The following is a 15,801-nucleotide window of genomic DNA, read 5'->3' on the forward strand; positions in this document are numbered from 1 at the left end:
ACACAAAAACGCACTTAAAACCGTGCTTAACAAGAAGTCCAGTTGAGACTAAATTCTTTCTCATTTCGGAAACATGAAGGACATTGTTCAAAGTCATGACCTTGCCAGAAGTCATTTTCAGAAATATCTTTCCATATCCTTCAACTTTTGTTGTTGAAGCATTTCCCATATAAACTGTCTCTCCGGGTCCAGCAGAAGCATAAGTAGCAAAGGCTTCTCTAACTGTACAAACATGGCGAGTGGCTCCTGAATCAAACCACCACAGTTTAGGATTCCCCACCAAGTTACATTCAGAAAGCATGGCACACAAGTTATCAACATCATTATGGTTTACTACCATATTTGCTTGACCCCTTTTCTGGTCTTTCTTCGGAGCACGACACTCCGTAGATTTGTGTCCGATTTTTTCACAGTTGTAGCAGTTTCCACTGAACCGCTTCTTACTTGGGTTGTATTTCGGACCAGAAGCCTTCTTCCTCTTTTTGTTATCTTCAACAATATTTGCTCCCATTATTGTTGAATTTTCACGGTCTCTCCTTTCAGCAGCTTTATTGTCCTCTTCGATTCTCAACCGAACAATGAGATCTTCAAGGGACATTTTCTTTCGTTTGTGTTTCAAATAATTTTTGAAGTCCTTCCACAACTGAGGCAACTTCTCAATCATTGCTGCTACTTGAAATGCTTCATTGATGACAAGACCTTCAGCAAGTAGATCATGAATAATTACTTGCAATTCCTGGACTTGGGTAATAACAGACTTGCTATCTACCATTTTGTAGTCCAAAAATTTTGCGGCAACGAATTTCTTCATCCCGCATCTTCAGTTTTATATTTTTTTTCAAGCGCATTCCACAATTCTTTTGACGTCTCCACGCTACTGTATACATTATACAGATTATCATCCAGTCCGCTAAGAATATAATTCTTGCATAAAAAATCAGAATGCTTCCACGCTTCAATCACGAGAAAGCGTTCATTATCTGGAGTTTTATCTGGCAGATCAGGAACATCTTCCTTGATGAACTTCTGTAGACATAACGTAGTTAAGTAGAAGAACATTTTCTGCTGCCAGCGCTTGAAATCAATCCCAGAAATTTTTTTGGGTTTTTCTGCCGGTGCCAACGCCGGTGTTCGGCTTGTCGATGCGTTGGCAGTCACCATCGGAATAGCTTGGTTTTCGCCTTCAGTCGCCATTTTTTTTGGAAAAAAAATGACACAAACAAACGTTTAATACACGTTTTCAAACTGGAGTAAAAATCACGTAGATTTGAATCTCCAACAAAACGCCACGAAGGCTTTACTCTCCAAAACGGGAGTACACAAAACCACAAAGGTTTTAGTTTGCAGAATAATAAGAATAACACAAATACCGAAATAAATATTAAATTCCTTAAGCTTGTTAGACCGGCCAATATTGATGTATTTGTAAATAATAATTCTGTAAAATATAAGTTATCGTAATGAAACAGTAATTAATTCGAGCTCACTGAATTCACAGTGTTTCTTTAAGGAATTTAATCCCCTCCTAGTACCCAAGGTTATGGATTATTTTCTCCCAGGATAGAACGAATCACACACTGGTATAGCAGTACTTCAAACCCCAGTGTTTCAGCGAACACAAACTTCGATAGCAAATCACACTTACAGTTGCTTTGTTTGAAGTTAAAACAATGCAGAACAAAGGAGTAGAAACTCAGAAAATCGTATGGAAATGCTGAGAGGAAGGAGTGCAATGTATAGCCAAAGTTATCCGAAGCCGAATCCGAAGCCGAGCGAGCGACGACGACGACGGCTCGAGGCTTGTTTTCTTCTTAACTCTTTAAGAGCTACAAGAAGAGCAATTATATATATACCCACCAAAAATCTTTTCCTCTTCCAATATGGGACAATGCCTCATTGTTAAGAGAGGAAAACTTAAAATTTTACTCAAAAATTTTATTTTCCCTCTATTTCCCATTCACCCTCATTTTAAGACTATTTCAATAAAAACCTCAACAGAATTCACTGAAGATAAAGTACGATTAAAAATGAGTTCTACAAAGATCGTTTTCCAGAGAAGGAGTGAAAGAAGATGTTCTGAAGACATTTGAGGTGTTTAACAAGGAAGGAGAATTTGTTAAAAGCTAGAATTCTACCTTTATTGATTTAATTCCAAAGAAGAAAGGGCTGTCAACGACAACATAAAGGAATTCAGACCATAGTAATATGAAAAAAAAATATATATAATATTTCCTTAACTAAACTGATTTAAAATTGGGATACCGTTCCTAAGTAAACTTCCTAATTAACGTTGACCAATTAAATTATTCTCTAATAGTAATTAAGGAGTTGCCTAATTACTCAAATTATGCTAATTAAATACTTGCCTAATGATATTAAGGAGTTGCCTAATTACTCAGATTATGCTAATTAAATAGTTTCCTAATGATATTAAACATGTTTTAGTAAATAATTTAATTGTTATTATTCAAAGATGCTGTACAGGTAAGCATCCATGTAAGATAGATTAGTGTTACAAATACTTAGTAATAGTAGATGTAATAGTAGTTAATAGATATAATAGTAATTAGTAATTAATAATATTAGTTTTACTTTTATTACCAAAAAAGAAAAGCTCTTATACATAAAATACTTATTTGTAGTAGGAAAGTGACATTATTAAAATTGAAATATTATTAAATAGCACGAGAATCACAGTTTGAGAAGATATCAAATAAATTCTAATAGTAATGTTGCCTTATAAATTCTAATAGTAATGTTGCCTTTGGTGTACAATTACACACAAGGAAAGAATCATAACCGACCTAAATTGTTCATTCTATATACAGTAAAAATGTGAATCCCAGTCTTAGTAGGAATATATTCTTTAGTACTATTTTAACTTTCCAAATTGTCAATACCAAAACATCCCTATAAAATCCTAAACTTTTTCTCAAAACATTGTCTGAAATTCACTTCTTTGGTATAATTCATCAAATAATTTTTCTTTCTCTTAGACTCGAATACGCAACATGAAAAAGACTTTGATTTACAATTTCATCCCGACAAAAGCAGAAGAAGAAGCATGTAAAGCTAGCAACACGCCGTGGATAGTAACTCGTCAAATAAAAGAAATTAGGGACATATACCCTCCTCCAATTATTGATTTAAAGGATCCGTGGCAAATTAATAAAATCATCACGCATTACGAGGCGGTCGTCGGGAAGTTGATCGTGCCTTCGGCCGAAGCGTTCGAGCATATTTTTCGATATTGGACATTGGATATGGCTAATGTTGTTGAGTCAGGGCGCAAGAAGAATATCGGTTTATGGGATGAAACTGATAAGAAAAACCCTAAGAAGTATCATGATGAATTGACTTATTTTGAGATGTTGCCTAATAATGATTATGCACTTGTGTGTTTGGATTTGTTTAAAGATCGTGGATTAAGTGTTAATGACGAAATTGGACTATATTGGGATCCTAGGTCTTCCAATTTTAAGTTTAAGTTATTTTGTAAGGATCATGTTTAATGGGATTTTTGTGATGGTCTTTTTTTAATATTTTTTATTTGATATTCGATACTCATATCAAGACCGATTAGATTTGGATTCGCATCGGATCTAGTCTTTGTGATGGTTTCACATAGTTATTTTCATATTGTAAGGAGATTGAAAGATTGTTATACTTATATATCTAAAAATGATTGGTTGTGATTGGCGTGTGCTCTCTAGCAATAATATTAAATTTACGTCATTTTCTTTTCTTTTTCTAAAATGACGTTCTTCTTTTCTCTGTTGCTTTGCAATATCATGTGTGAATTACTAACAGTTGTTGTTTATTCATAAAATAAATAAAAAATTAACAAAAAAGCGGGGCTGATTTTTGTTACATATAGAAAAGGCACAAAAAAGTTTATGTTGTATCCTCAATTGGCGTGTAATTGTTTTTGAAGCAATTATAAGCAATTCAGATATAAATTTCTTAATATTTTATAAATTAGAATATACATAATTGTAAGCATTATAAAAATTATTGTAGATTATAACTTATGCGATTAAAATTACTTTGAAAATTTATGGAAAAGTTGTGGTCAAAGAAAAAGTTATTTGACTCCCTAAAATATAATAGTATCATATAACGGTGAACAAAAAGGGTAGTACCCCAACGTGGTATAATGTAGACAGTCTACTCTGATGCAAGCATCATTGGCAGATTTCACGGCTCGAACCCGTGACCTATAAGTCACACGAAGACAATTTGACCGTTACTCCAAGGCTCCCCTTTAGTACCATATAAAGTAGAACATAGAAAATAGTGAAGTACCATACTGATAAAAGCAAAGTAATCCAACTTCTAATAAAGGTAGAATGTACAAAAATAGTTAATTACAAGATCCATGGATTTCAACTGATGTAAAAGTGCCCTTATTTTGTGATTATTAACATAGATGGATAATGAATTCAGCTAGATTACTAAGAGCTTGACAGGCTAAAATTTGATAATAGCAGCACCACTAGAGGGCTTTGATGCAAAAATATACAGACCAAGATAATCCTTATTGATTATTCCTTTGTCAATTCTTGATTGATAGAATTGCTCCTGAAACAAAATAAACAAACTAGTTTAGTTAACAAATTGCATAATGTTAAGATCCAGTCATTTTATGCCAGATTTTCAACTGAGATGAATGAAACCTAGAGCTAGCCCATGGGGCCCGCGCCCACGTAAGGTTGGGCCGACCATTATTTTGGTGGGCCAGTCCAGCCTAGCCCATCAAATGCCATGGCCGGTATGGGCTAGGCTGGGCTGGCCGGCGCATATTGACAGCGCTAATGAAACCATACCTTCAAATTGAGTATAAACTGTGGAACAAGACTCTCTTTCACTAAAGCCACAGCACATCCACCCCATCCAGCTCCTGTAAGCCTTGCTCCGAGAGCACCATTATCTCGACAAATCTTAACAAGCTCCTCTAACTCGGGACAGCTGATAAAGAGAAAACATTCGATGAGCTTAACTTCTATATACTGACCTGGAAAATAAGATCGGGCGACCTACTATAACTGGTTAAAATACACTGATAGTGTAAAATTCTTTAGATTGTCAATGTACATAGGTTAAAATCATATTTGATATATCAAAATAAGAGACACTGAGAGAGTATATTTAACGTCTTGATTATATAATTGCTATTATTTGTGTGACGATAATCATTAGTTACATGTTACAATAGCAACATTAAAGTAAGAAACTTAATTACCTGCACTCATATAGAACACTGCAGCTGTAATGACTCTCATTCATAAGGTAACCGAGCTTCTTCAGCATGTCTTCTTCACTGCAAATATACAACATTGGTTTTAAAGGTTAAACTATTACATTAACGTGGACAACGACATGGATGATTTACCTTAATTTTGAGGATACATTGTCTTTAAAAGTATGGACACGTTTCGCTTCAGAATATACATGAGCAGCCCTCTGAAAGATGAATCATCAGTCAAATGTGTTGATTGTAATATATTACTGAATTTTAACAAGGAGAAGAGAGAATTCTAAAATCATAAGTTTCTTGTTATCTAACCTGTTACGATCGGGAAATCGGGTAGTGCAAAATTTAGCCAAACAACGTTATAATGACAATAACAAATACAATGCAAGTTGATAATAACGGCAATTAAAGAAGATAAAAAAGATACAAATTTAACGTGGTTAGGTCAAGGTGACCTACGTAGTAGGTCACAAGCGGAGAGGAACAATTTTACTATACCAACAAGAGTACAAAATTAGAATAAATACTCTAATTAGTCCCAAATACCCCAAGAGAATAACCTCACAAAATCACTCACAAAATCACTCCAAAAAAAGGGGATCATACAAGTATTTTCCAACACTCAACTCTCTTACAAAATACTCTCAATTACTAAAGGAGAGAAAGACAAGAGTGCGAAGCTCTTGAATTGGTGTGTTTATAAATGAGAAGAAGCTTTTCTATTTATAGAAAGAAATCCTTGGCCTAATAGTGGATATTATGTTATGGCAAATGTCATGAAAACTTGGTCCACAAATTTTATTATAGTGGATATTATGCCATGACAAATATCATGAAAACTTGACCCCCAAATAAGCCAAATTAATGGTCATATTACATAACCTCCACCACAGAGGTAAGCGCATAGAAAATGGAAAACTAAAATCAGTTAAACAAACATATAATACCTGATGCAATTTGTAATACTTGGCCGCCCTAAGCACATCCAAAGAAGTAGAGGAATTGGAAAAGATAGTTTCCAACTTTTCTTGTGTGATTTTCTCAATATCTTCGGACGCATATGGTTCCTCATGCAAAAATTGCTGTAGCAGCGACAGAAAATGTTAAAGCTTACTGTAAAACAAGCAAAATATCATGCAACAACATGCACACCAATCAGAAAACCAAAGCAAAAATACAAAACTAACACTAGGTACTGCAATCAGAAACCCGAAACGAAAGTAACAACAAGTAATATCAGAAGTCAAGGAATACGAAAACACATAAATGACACTAGGTCATGTATTAAAGTAAAGCTAATGTTACAATCTACAGACAAGGACAACGAAATCAAGATAGATAGATTGACCTCAAGTGGAGACGAAATTTATACCTTCACGGCGAGGACAGGATCAGAAGATTCAAGTGTACCAGCAAATGATACACACAAATCTTCAACGTCTGAAAGTGTTTTTACATTACATATTGCCTCTTGCGGTTCCATTCCCAGCTTTATGCCCAATACAATCTGTAAAAGATCAAACGGCTGCCATCAAGGTGGGGAAAGCAGCAAATTGAGAACGAGTTAATCTATCAGGCATATTCCGACGAGTTTAACTTTTATCCACGTATAAAATAGATTTTTACGCTATCAAATCATTTAAAGGATGACTATAGGTAACCGTTCATAATAAGTGGGAATACAGTCAAATCTTTCTATAACGACATCCTCATATAATAGTCATTCACTATAAAAGTCATGTTTTTCTTGGAACCGTTTATTATGTTATGTTATGATATATGTGGTCCTCTATAAGGACACTTCACTAAAGCAGTCAAAAGATATCGGAACAAATAAGGCTGCTATAAAGAGGTTTGACTTTGTAACTAAATTGCTACAATAGGTTAACATAGAATTATAGTGTAAAAGTTCTTTTCACTATCGTTCATAGTGTATGTAACTTAAATTCTATTCAAATAGGTTATTCTACTATTTTTCAAATGCTAGCATACTGAGATGCGGCAATGCTAAAGCAAAATGAATCTAAAAGTCATTGGCGTAGCTCAATGACTAATAAGATTCAAGCTTTAAATTGTTGCATTAGTACATTTATGAAAGCAACTTTCAGATGTCATAAAAATCAGTGGTAAACAGATAAGTAGAGAACTACGTGTTGCGGAGACACATTGATCATTTGTGCTTGAAAACACTGCAATCTATGACGGGAAGGATGAAATAAACTTACTGCAGCTAGACGACATTCAACAACCCGATTATTGTAGTTAATAGCAGCAGTAACTGCTTTTTGTGATTCAGCTAACGAATGGGCTATTACAAAAGAACCACCAGTAGGTAGTTGTATATCCATTGCACGAATAGGATTGAAATCAATCAGCTCAGCAATTCCAGATTGTGCCATAACAGATATGGCCTGTAAAAAAATTAACCGGTTTTCAGCACAAAGATACACATATGACTAAACGATATATCAAAATGTAGAGTTCAAAAACAATACCTGATCCATTCCACCAGACTGTGTGCCGATATGCCGTTCACATTCACAAGTAAGTTGTGCAATTTCTTTCTGCAGGAAAAAGCAAAATTGTCACTTTTCTACTGAAAGGGGATAAAAAGGAGCAAAATTCACAATGTTTTCCTTCACCTTAAGAGGAAAAGGAGCATGTCTAATTAATACTATAGGCTCATAAGTCATTTTGTAGCAGTTTAGAAGATATACATTACCTTGGGTAGGTTTACACCTAATGCAGCCATTATAGCAATAGTGGAAGAGCAAACAAGTGCTGCAGAACTTGATAGACCAGAACCTGCATCGACAAAATTAAATCCACGACAAAAGAAGGGCAGCTCGGTGCACTAAGCTTCCGCTATGCGCGGGGTCTATTATACGCAGCCTTATCCTGTAATTTTGCAAGAGGCTGTTTCCACGGTTTGAACTCGTGACTTCATTATATTTGAAATATGACAAAGAACTGACTGGTACACAGACATTGATCTAAGATAGTAAGGCATATACCTGTCGGAACTGTACCATCAACAACAATATCAAGTCCGACTCGTTCACCAACATCGATTCCTTTCGATTTGACATACTCATAGAAACCCTTGTACCTGTAACACATTGCTTATCATCTTTTACCATCAGAAAAATATATGAAAAGGTTTCATTTTTCCCATAATTCAAACTTCTAGCAGTCCTTATCTCCCAAGAGTATGAGTACTAAAACTATAAAACTTTGTGGCCATCAATATGCTTCTAAAACCTTCATAAAACCATGTAACAAGAAAAACCAATAAATAGCAAATTCTTACCCGCAAATGACATAATGACCCCATTTGTGGTTTTTCACATCAATGTCCTGCAAATATGGAAGTTAAAAATATTAAAAACGCTGGAAAAAGGAAACAAAAATGCTCAAGATCCATCAGACTCCATAACTTTTTCTTTTCTTTCATTTTCCGCCATCCGTAGTGAATCAATAAACTCCCATCTCCCCCACCCCATCAAATTTTAATGAACTATTCACATATGAAAATGTATCACCAACTGAAATTCCAGAATGCATAAATAAAGGCATAAGGCCAGCCCGGTGCACTAAGCTCCCGCTAGGAGCAGGATCCGGGGACCACAAGGTCTATTGTATGCAACATTATCCTGCATTTACGTAAGAGGTTGTTTTCACGGCTGGAACCCGGCATCAACTTTACGCCAAGACGAAATTCAAGACAGAATGCAAATATTTAAAATAAAGAGCAACCAATGCTATGCTTCTAATACCAGCAATAGTAACAATATAACAACAACTACACCTCAGTGCCAAACAAGTTAGTATCGGTTATATGAATCCTCACTTCTCCATTTAAGCTCAACTCATGTCACCATCAAACCAAATAAATAAATAACAATATGATAATCAATAATGCAATACCTGCAGTGGATCAGCAGGGTAAGAGCACAATGTGTACTTGTCACCATTTACATTTGCAATTCGAAGAAGCTTCTCAGACTCATTACTATCGCACTTCCTTATAGCCACAATTGTATCTTGTCGAATCGCCATTGGCAATACAGAGTACCCCTCGTAGTCAATATGTTCTCCAATCAAATTCACTCTTCCTACATATTTAACCATAAAGACATCAACATGAAAGTTTAAATGCAAAGTTTTCAAATGAATAAAAAGTTTAAGATGTTAAAAATCAATTTGACTCAAACATCATATTAGAATAAAAAAAAGAGAGTTAAATAGTATAATGAACTAGAATTCTTAGTGCCAACCAATTTCTATGTGAAAAAAGGTGTGTGAATAGCCATAACAACAAATATGCCTTAATCCCAAGCAATTTCCATATATAAATTATCACCGTCCATGTCGCTCCATTTAATCTCGTATCAATCAAAGTATATACTACTCCTATAAGATAAAAATCCAAAATAAGAAAAGTATTACTATAAAAGTTCTCTATTCTTTCTAGTGGCATATAAGAAACTCTTAAAAAGCAATGGACCTAACCATAACATATTAACATGACTAAAACTTAATCTCAATTAATTGAAATCACATCAACTTTAAAATTAATTTGACTTATATGATACGACAGCGTGTCACATAAATATAGGAGTATACAACTATACATTCCGTGACGGAGCCAGGAATTTAATCGAGGGGATTAAAAGAATATACACACTTGAGATATGAACCTAATGCCAAAGCCAGGAATTCGACAAGGAGATTAAAAAATATATATATATATAATAACGTCAACCTATGTTAAGGGAATTCAACAATTTGTATATAACTAACATAAAAATTTTGAATGTTTGAATTAACCTGGGGATCGTGCGTAAATATCAGGAGAGTGGCCAAAGAAGTCAATGAACTCGGACTTCAAATTCTTGAACCGAATTTCAGCTTCTTTGAGTTGTGATTCACTGCCATAAACAGGCTCCAGTGTAGAGTAAATTGGAACAGGTAATTCTTCATGTTTGACCAATGAAACTTCTCCCATTGTAATAATACGTTTTATGCAAGACAAAAACAAAAGGAACAAGTTAATAGGAAAATAAAAAAGGTGACAAGAGTAAGAATATAAGGTAGTTACTGGATTGAGATAAAATAAACTGAATCCGGAATACGAAAGATTATGGATATATTTTGTAGATGACTCCATATTTTCTAGGACTTATCCTTTAACCTCGCCAAATTTATCTACTTTTTTTTAAAAAACATTTTAACAAAGTTAATTGAGATAAGGAGAAATCCAACTGAATAAGCAGTATATTGGGGACGAGTTTAAATAATACGCGTCGTTAGTGTAGGAAACTTATTGTAGCAATTAATTGATCTTATTTTCAAAATTATAAATATATATTACCTATAAATATTCTTTAAGTGACTTAATAATGCTAAAAGAATTTTACACTATGTTGGATATAACTTTAACTCTATTGAGATATATAAAATTCAAATTATAACCTTATTAATTTAATTTGAAGTGTCAGCTAATGGACTTACTAAAAGCCACAAGTGTATCGGTTCTTGATTACATCCTTTTGCTATTATCTTTTTTTTTCCGAAGAGTGCAGCCCCTAACATTAATCGTCTATGAAGGTCTAGAATTTGATATTCTTTGTTAAAGCTTGGTTATTCGTGAATGAAAACTCGTTTTGTTTGTTGGCCGATAACTCTATGATCGATTAGCTCGAAATCTCAATTGGAGATTGTTGGTTATGTGAGTTATAAAGAAAATTTCTAGACAAGAGCAATTTTGCGGAAACTAGTACTGAGATCTCAGGTTGAAGAGTGTTTGCATTTGGGAATAACTTAATGTTTCATCTGGCTCGCCATAAGGATTATGGGCTTGACCAAGGTTCTCCCAAGTTCTAAATGTTTTTTATTCATCAAATATAGTACATAAAAAAACATTTATACAATTTTACAAAAAATGAACAATCGTCAAAAACTACACATAAATGTCAATATCGTAAACGTGAGATTTTCTTTTGGCTTTTCTATATTAGTATTGAATAATAAACTTCCATAATTGTCCAATATAATAGACCTAAAAGAATATTGGAAAGTCTCACGTACTATTGACAATGAGTAACAAATTTATACAGTTGTGCATGAAACAAAAAAGGAAAAGAAAACTGAAATGGGATATCATCATCGCAATTAATGAGAATTAGAGAAATATTAACATTTGTTATAAATATATTAAAGTGGATGTCCATTGAATACTCCATACATCCCTATTCCATGAACCATTTGAGTTCATGTATTTAGTTAATTCATCACTTAATATTTGTAACTTTTAGGTGTATTCTTGTAACCTTTCATGTATCCCATATCCTATAAATAGGGTATACTTTATCTTATGAAGTATACATAAGAAACACACTTTGAATAAGAGAACATCCACATTCTCCTCCTATATATCTTGTCTTCATTACTATATTGCTCTATTTTGCTCTCATTTCTTAACACGTTATCAGCACGAGTCTCTAACTATAGGTGTTGAGCTTATTTTCTTTCCGACTCAGTTTGGCCGTATTTGAAGCTAGAGGCTTCGGCATAAGAAATTCAATTTATAATAAAATTATAAACAGACATTGAGGTACGTTGCTGACCTCAAGTTATATTTACTTTGATTTTGCTGGCAAGATACAATGCTATCATTAGATGAATTAGGTATGCATACTACATGGTAAATTAATCTTTAATTATATATTTAGCTCTAAAATAACTATAAGATGGGATACCGATGGAATAGAATCATTATACACGGCCACGATTCTTCCGTCTTATTCACTTCTAATTGAATTGCATGATAGTTTAATATATGTATGTAGTAAATTACATTATTCACTTCTAATTGAATTGCATGATAGTTTAATATATGCATGTAGTTAATTATATTAAATAATGGTTATGGTTTCTAAGGTAGTGCTTGCATTTTTCTTTCATGAAACAAATATATGACTGAAATGGGTTAATTTATCTCATAGGTTTTATACATAAATTTTATCGATTTTTATAGCACTGCAAAAAGTAGAGTCCTTCAATAACTTGGCTATTCTCTGACTCTAGAGACAGGTTAACTCCATAAATAAAAGTCACCAGAATGTACATCTTTAATTAAGAGCATTTAAGAATTTAGAAAACCGTTGTTCACATAGATATTTTAACAAATACATTGGTCAATGATAAAAGACTTTACACGTGACTACAATTTTCATTAATCTATGCAAATGCTAGCAATTAATTGAATCTTGATGGTCTTTCATTTTATTAAGGGAGTATGATCATCATATTTATTTGGATCTCAACATTAAATATATATCTCCAATAAGTTCTAAAGGTATTGGTCTGTGTCACATGTGTTCGTTTTATTAGCAAATGTTGGTTACATAATTATAATAAATATATGACATTTAGAGTGATAATTAATATTCTTAAAGATTCATTATGACTAAGCATTTATGCTTATAACTGCTAAATTAAGTGATAATACGTTCAAAGTATTGTTAGTTATGATCATTAAAAGTGGTAATATTTTCAAATGCTAAATTTATTAGTGATGAAGACGTGTTAGAGAATTATTCTCTATGTTACATGCCTCAAATTTGCTCCAGAAGTAGCAATATTTCGGAAGAGGTGTTCAGACACCGGATTTGAGTCTTGGTGCATCATGATGATAAGACATTGGGTTTGAGTCTCATCGCATTATGGCTTAACATGCCTTTATGAGGGTAAGACATTGAATTTGAGTCCCAATGCACCACATTAATGATATAATGATAACTGAGGCAAAATAATATGCTTTTAATGAAGCACGTCCCTCTAGATCTGCTCCATTTCCTGAAGCGAATGATAGCAATAAATCAAAGTCTAAAAGAAGACTAAATAATTATCGAGACTATATGAATATACGTGGACATGGCAATAAGACGAAATAATAATCATCATCATGATTTTAATTATGAAATGGAGAACAATAAGGGTTCTCGTATTAAAATTATCCTTCAAAAGGTGAAGGTAATATTAACCATGATGTGGTATGAAATGGCATTTGATACAAGAATATTGTACATCTGAACATTTTGTGTAGCTTTTGTCAATCCTCTATCAAAATAAAGGAAAATAAATACATATTTAACCTTACAAAATGATATTAAGGAGGGCTATAAAAATAAATATGATAAATGATAAGGCAACACAATAAGCTTATGCTGAGAAATCATGAGACATGTTCAGATGATTATGATACATTCCAGAAGTGAATGTGGACGTATGAAATAAACTCATGAACATGGATACGCTCTTGATTGTTGAAATCTCACAACTCACCTCTAAATAGGTTTGAGAGAAATAAAGAGGATAAATATCATTATGTGGCCGCATGATTATGTCATTGGTCGTATACCTATTTTACGTCAAAAATATTTTGCTATGCGTTATAAAAGGGAAAAAGTAAAGCAAGAAACATGTCTTGCTTATAATGATTTTGACCATGAGAATAATGATAATGACTTTCTTCTAGAAGGAGATGTTTCGCCATATGGATGGTAACAAATATGAATATGAACATGCGGCTTGTACTACACAAGTAGTATAGTTGGATCGCATGCCATAGTAAACCAGGGGTTACTAATGATTTTATTATTTGGCATGGCCGGTTGGGCCATCCCGGATATAATATGATGCACAAAATAATTGAGAATTCACATTATCATTTATTGAAGAATCAGAAGATTCTTCAAACTAAAGAATTCTCGTGTGTTGCATGTTCTCAATGCAAACTGATTATTAGACCATCAATAATTAAAATTGGGAGTGAATCCCATGCACTTTTGGAATGTATATAGGGTGATATATGTGGGCCCATACACCCTCCATGTGGACCATTTAGTTATTATATGATTTTGATAGATGCATCTACAAGATGGTCACATGTGTGCTTGTTGTCAACCCGAAATTTTGCATTCCCGAGGTTGTTTGCCGCATTAATACGATTAAAAGCACGATTTCCGGATTATGCGATTAAGACACTTCGTATTGCTAGTGAGTTTACATCACATGACTTTAATGATTGTTGTATATTAACTGGTATAACAATTGAGCATCTGGTTGCTCATGTTTTTACTCAAAATGGTCTAGCAGAATCATTGATCAAATAACGCCTCCAATTAATTGCTAGACCAATGCTTATGATAACAAAAAATTTCATCTCGACATGGGATCATGCTATTTGCATGTAGCAGCTCTTGTATGGATCATGCCACAAGTTATCATAAAGTCTCCCCATTACAATTGGCTTATGATCATGAGCCAAATATTTCTCATCTTAGAATATTTGAATGTGTGATATATATTCTAATTATTATACCACAATGCACAAAGATGAGTCCTCAAAGAAGATTGGAATATATATTGGTATACCCAATATTAGGGGTGAGAAAATGAGCAGCTGGAATAAGAGACAGATTGAAATGCATCGTCTCCGAGATATCAAATAAAATTTTCATCAGGGGAGCGATAATAGGCTATATTTATGCAATTTAGACACTATTTATATTCTAATTTAGCCGCACTTTATTGATATTTGAATGCTAAAAGATAACAAAATGCTCTAATTAAAAATTTTATGCTTGGCAGGAGCCACTCCGAGCTAGGAGGAAGCTAAAGAGTATTTTGGAGTTAACATGGAGTGTGGAAGGCCAATCGAAGATTAGCCCGGTCGAAAAGGAGCGAGAAAAGCAAGCGGAGAGGTTCCCTCCAGGTGCGCGACTGCGGAGTTGATCGCGAATTGGACCGCGCACTGGAAGCAGAACACTGGTTGAAAGCCCCGGATCCGCGGCCGCGGACGGGCGGATGGAGGCCAACAACTCATAGGCAATTATGTAATTTTCAAGGCGACTAACCTAAACCTATATGAAGCCTAATTCGCCTAGAAGAGGAGGAGAGAGGATTTTAGGAGATTTTGGAGGCAAGAACAAGAGAGAGAGAAGACGGAGAATTTCTTAAGAGTTTTCATCTTCTTCTTCTTACTTCCATTGTTGATTATGAATTGTTATAGTGATTTTTTATCCATTAGTATGAGTAGCTAAACCCATCATCTAGGGTTGATAAAATTAATTGTTGGATGAAGTTTTGACTATGTTTAGATATAATTGAGCTGTTCTTATTCTATGATTGTTCAGCTATGTGTTGCATTGTGATTAATTAGAATGACCCTTGATTAATCGTGTCTAATATCTTGTGGTGCTTGAGAAAGAACACTTGGTTAGATTGTTGTTGAACAACACTACTTTCGGGTAAGTTAAGAGATTAATTACTTGAATTTAAAAGCAGGATTAGAGATAACGAAGCTTTGGCGGGATAATTGTGAGTTGCATAAATTGTTAACTAGAGTAGTTCGAGAGAATGCTTCTAGTAAATTATCGTAGTTGATCGAGAGATAATTACGGTAGCCCGTAACTCATAATCCTCATAGAGTATTACGGCGAGATTATAGCTAACGTGTCAGGAATTAGTCCAGCAATTGG

The 15,801-nt window shown here is 33.9% G+C and overlaps 1 protein-coding gene across 1 annotated transcript; it reads right to left on the reverse strand.

Annotated features, from left to right (window-relative positions):
• Window positions 1-4,353: 4,353 nt before the first annotated feature.
• LOC107771316 (galactokinase-like) lies at window positions 4,354-10,449 on the reverse strand. The gene is made up of 13 exons (XM_016590697.2): window positions 10,085-10,449; window positions 9,182-9,369; window positions 8,565-8,611; window positions 8,269-8,363; window positions 7,977-8,059; window positions 7,750-7,818; window positions 7,480-7,665; window positions 6,627-6,761; window positions 6,202-6,336; window positions 5,393-5,463; window positions 5,243-5,320; window positions 4,827-4,968; window positions 4,354-4,581 (listed from the first exon to the last, which is right to left on the reverse strand). The coding sequence occupies exons 1-13, from the start codon at window positions 10,422-10,424 to the stop codon at window positions 4,471-4,473; spliced, it is 1,680 nt and encodes a 559-aa protein (XP_016446183.2). The 5' UTR covers window positions 10,425-10,449; the 3' UTR covers window positions 4,354-4,470.
• Between the last annotated feature and the right edge of the window lie 5,352 nt (window positions 10,450-15,801).

Source organism: Nicotiana tabacum, chromosome 13 (assembly GCF_000715075.1).
Source record: "Nicotiana tabacum cultivar K326 chromosome 13, ASM71507v2, whole genome shotgun sequence".
Classification (NCBI taxonomy): Eukaryota; Viridiplantae; Streptophyta; class Magnoliopsida; order Solanales; family Solanaceae; genus Nicotiana; species Nicotiana tabacum.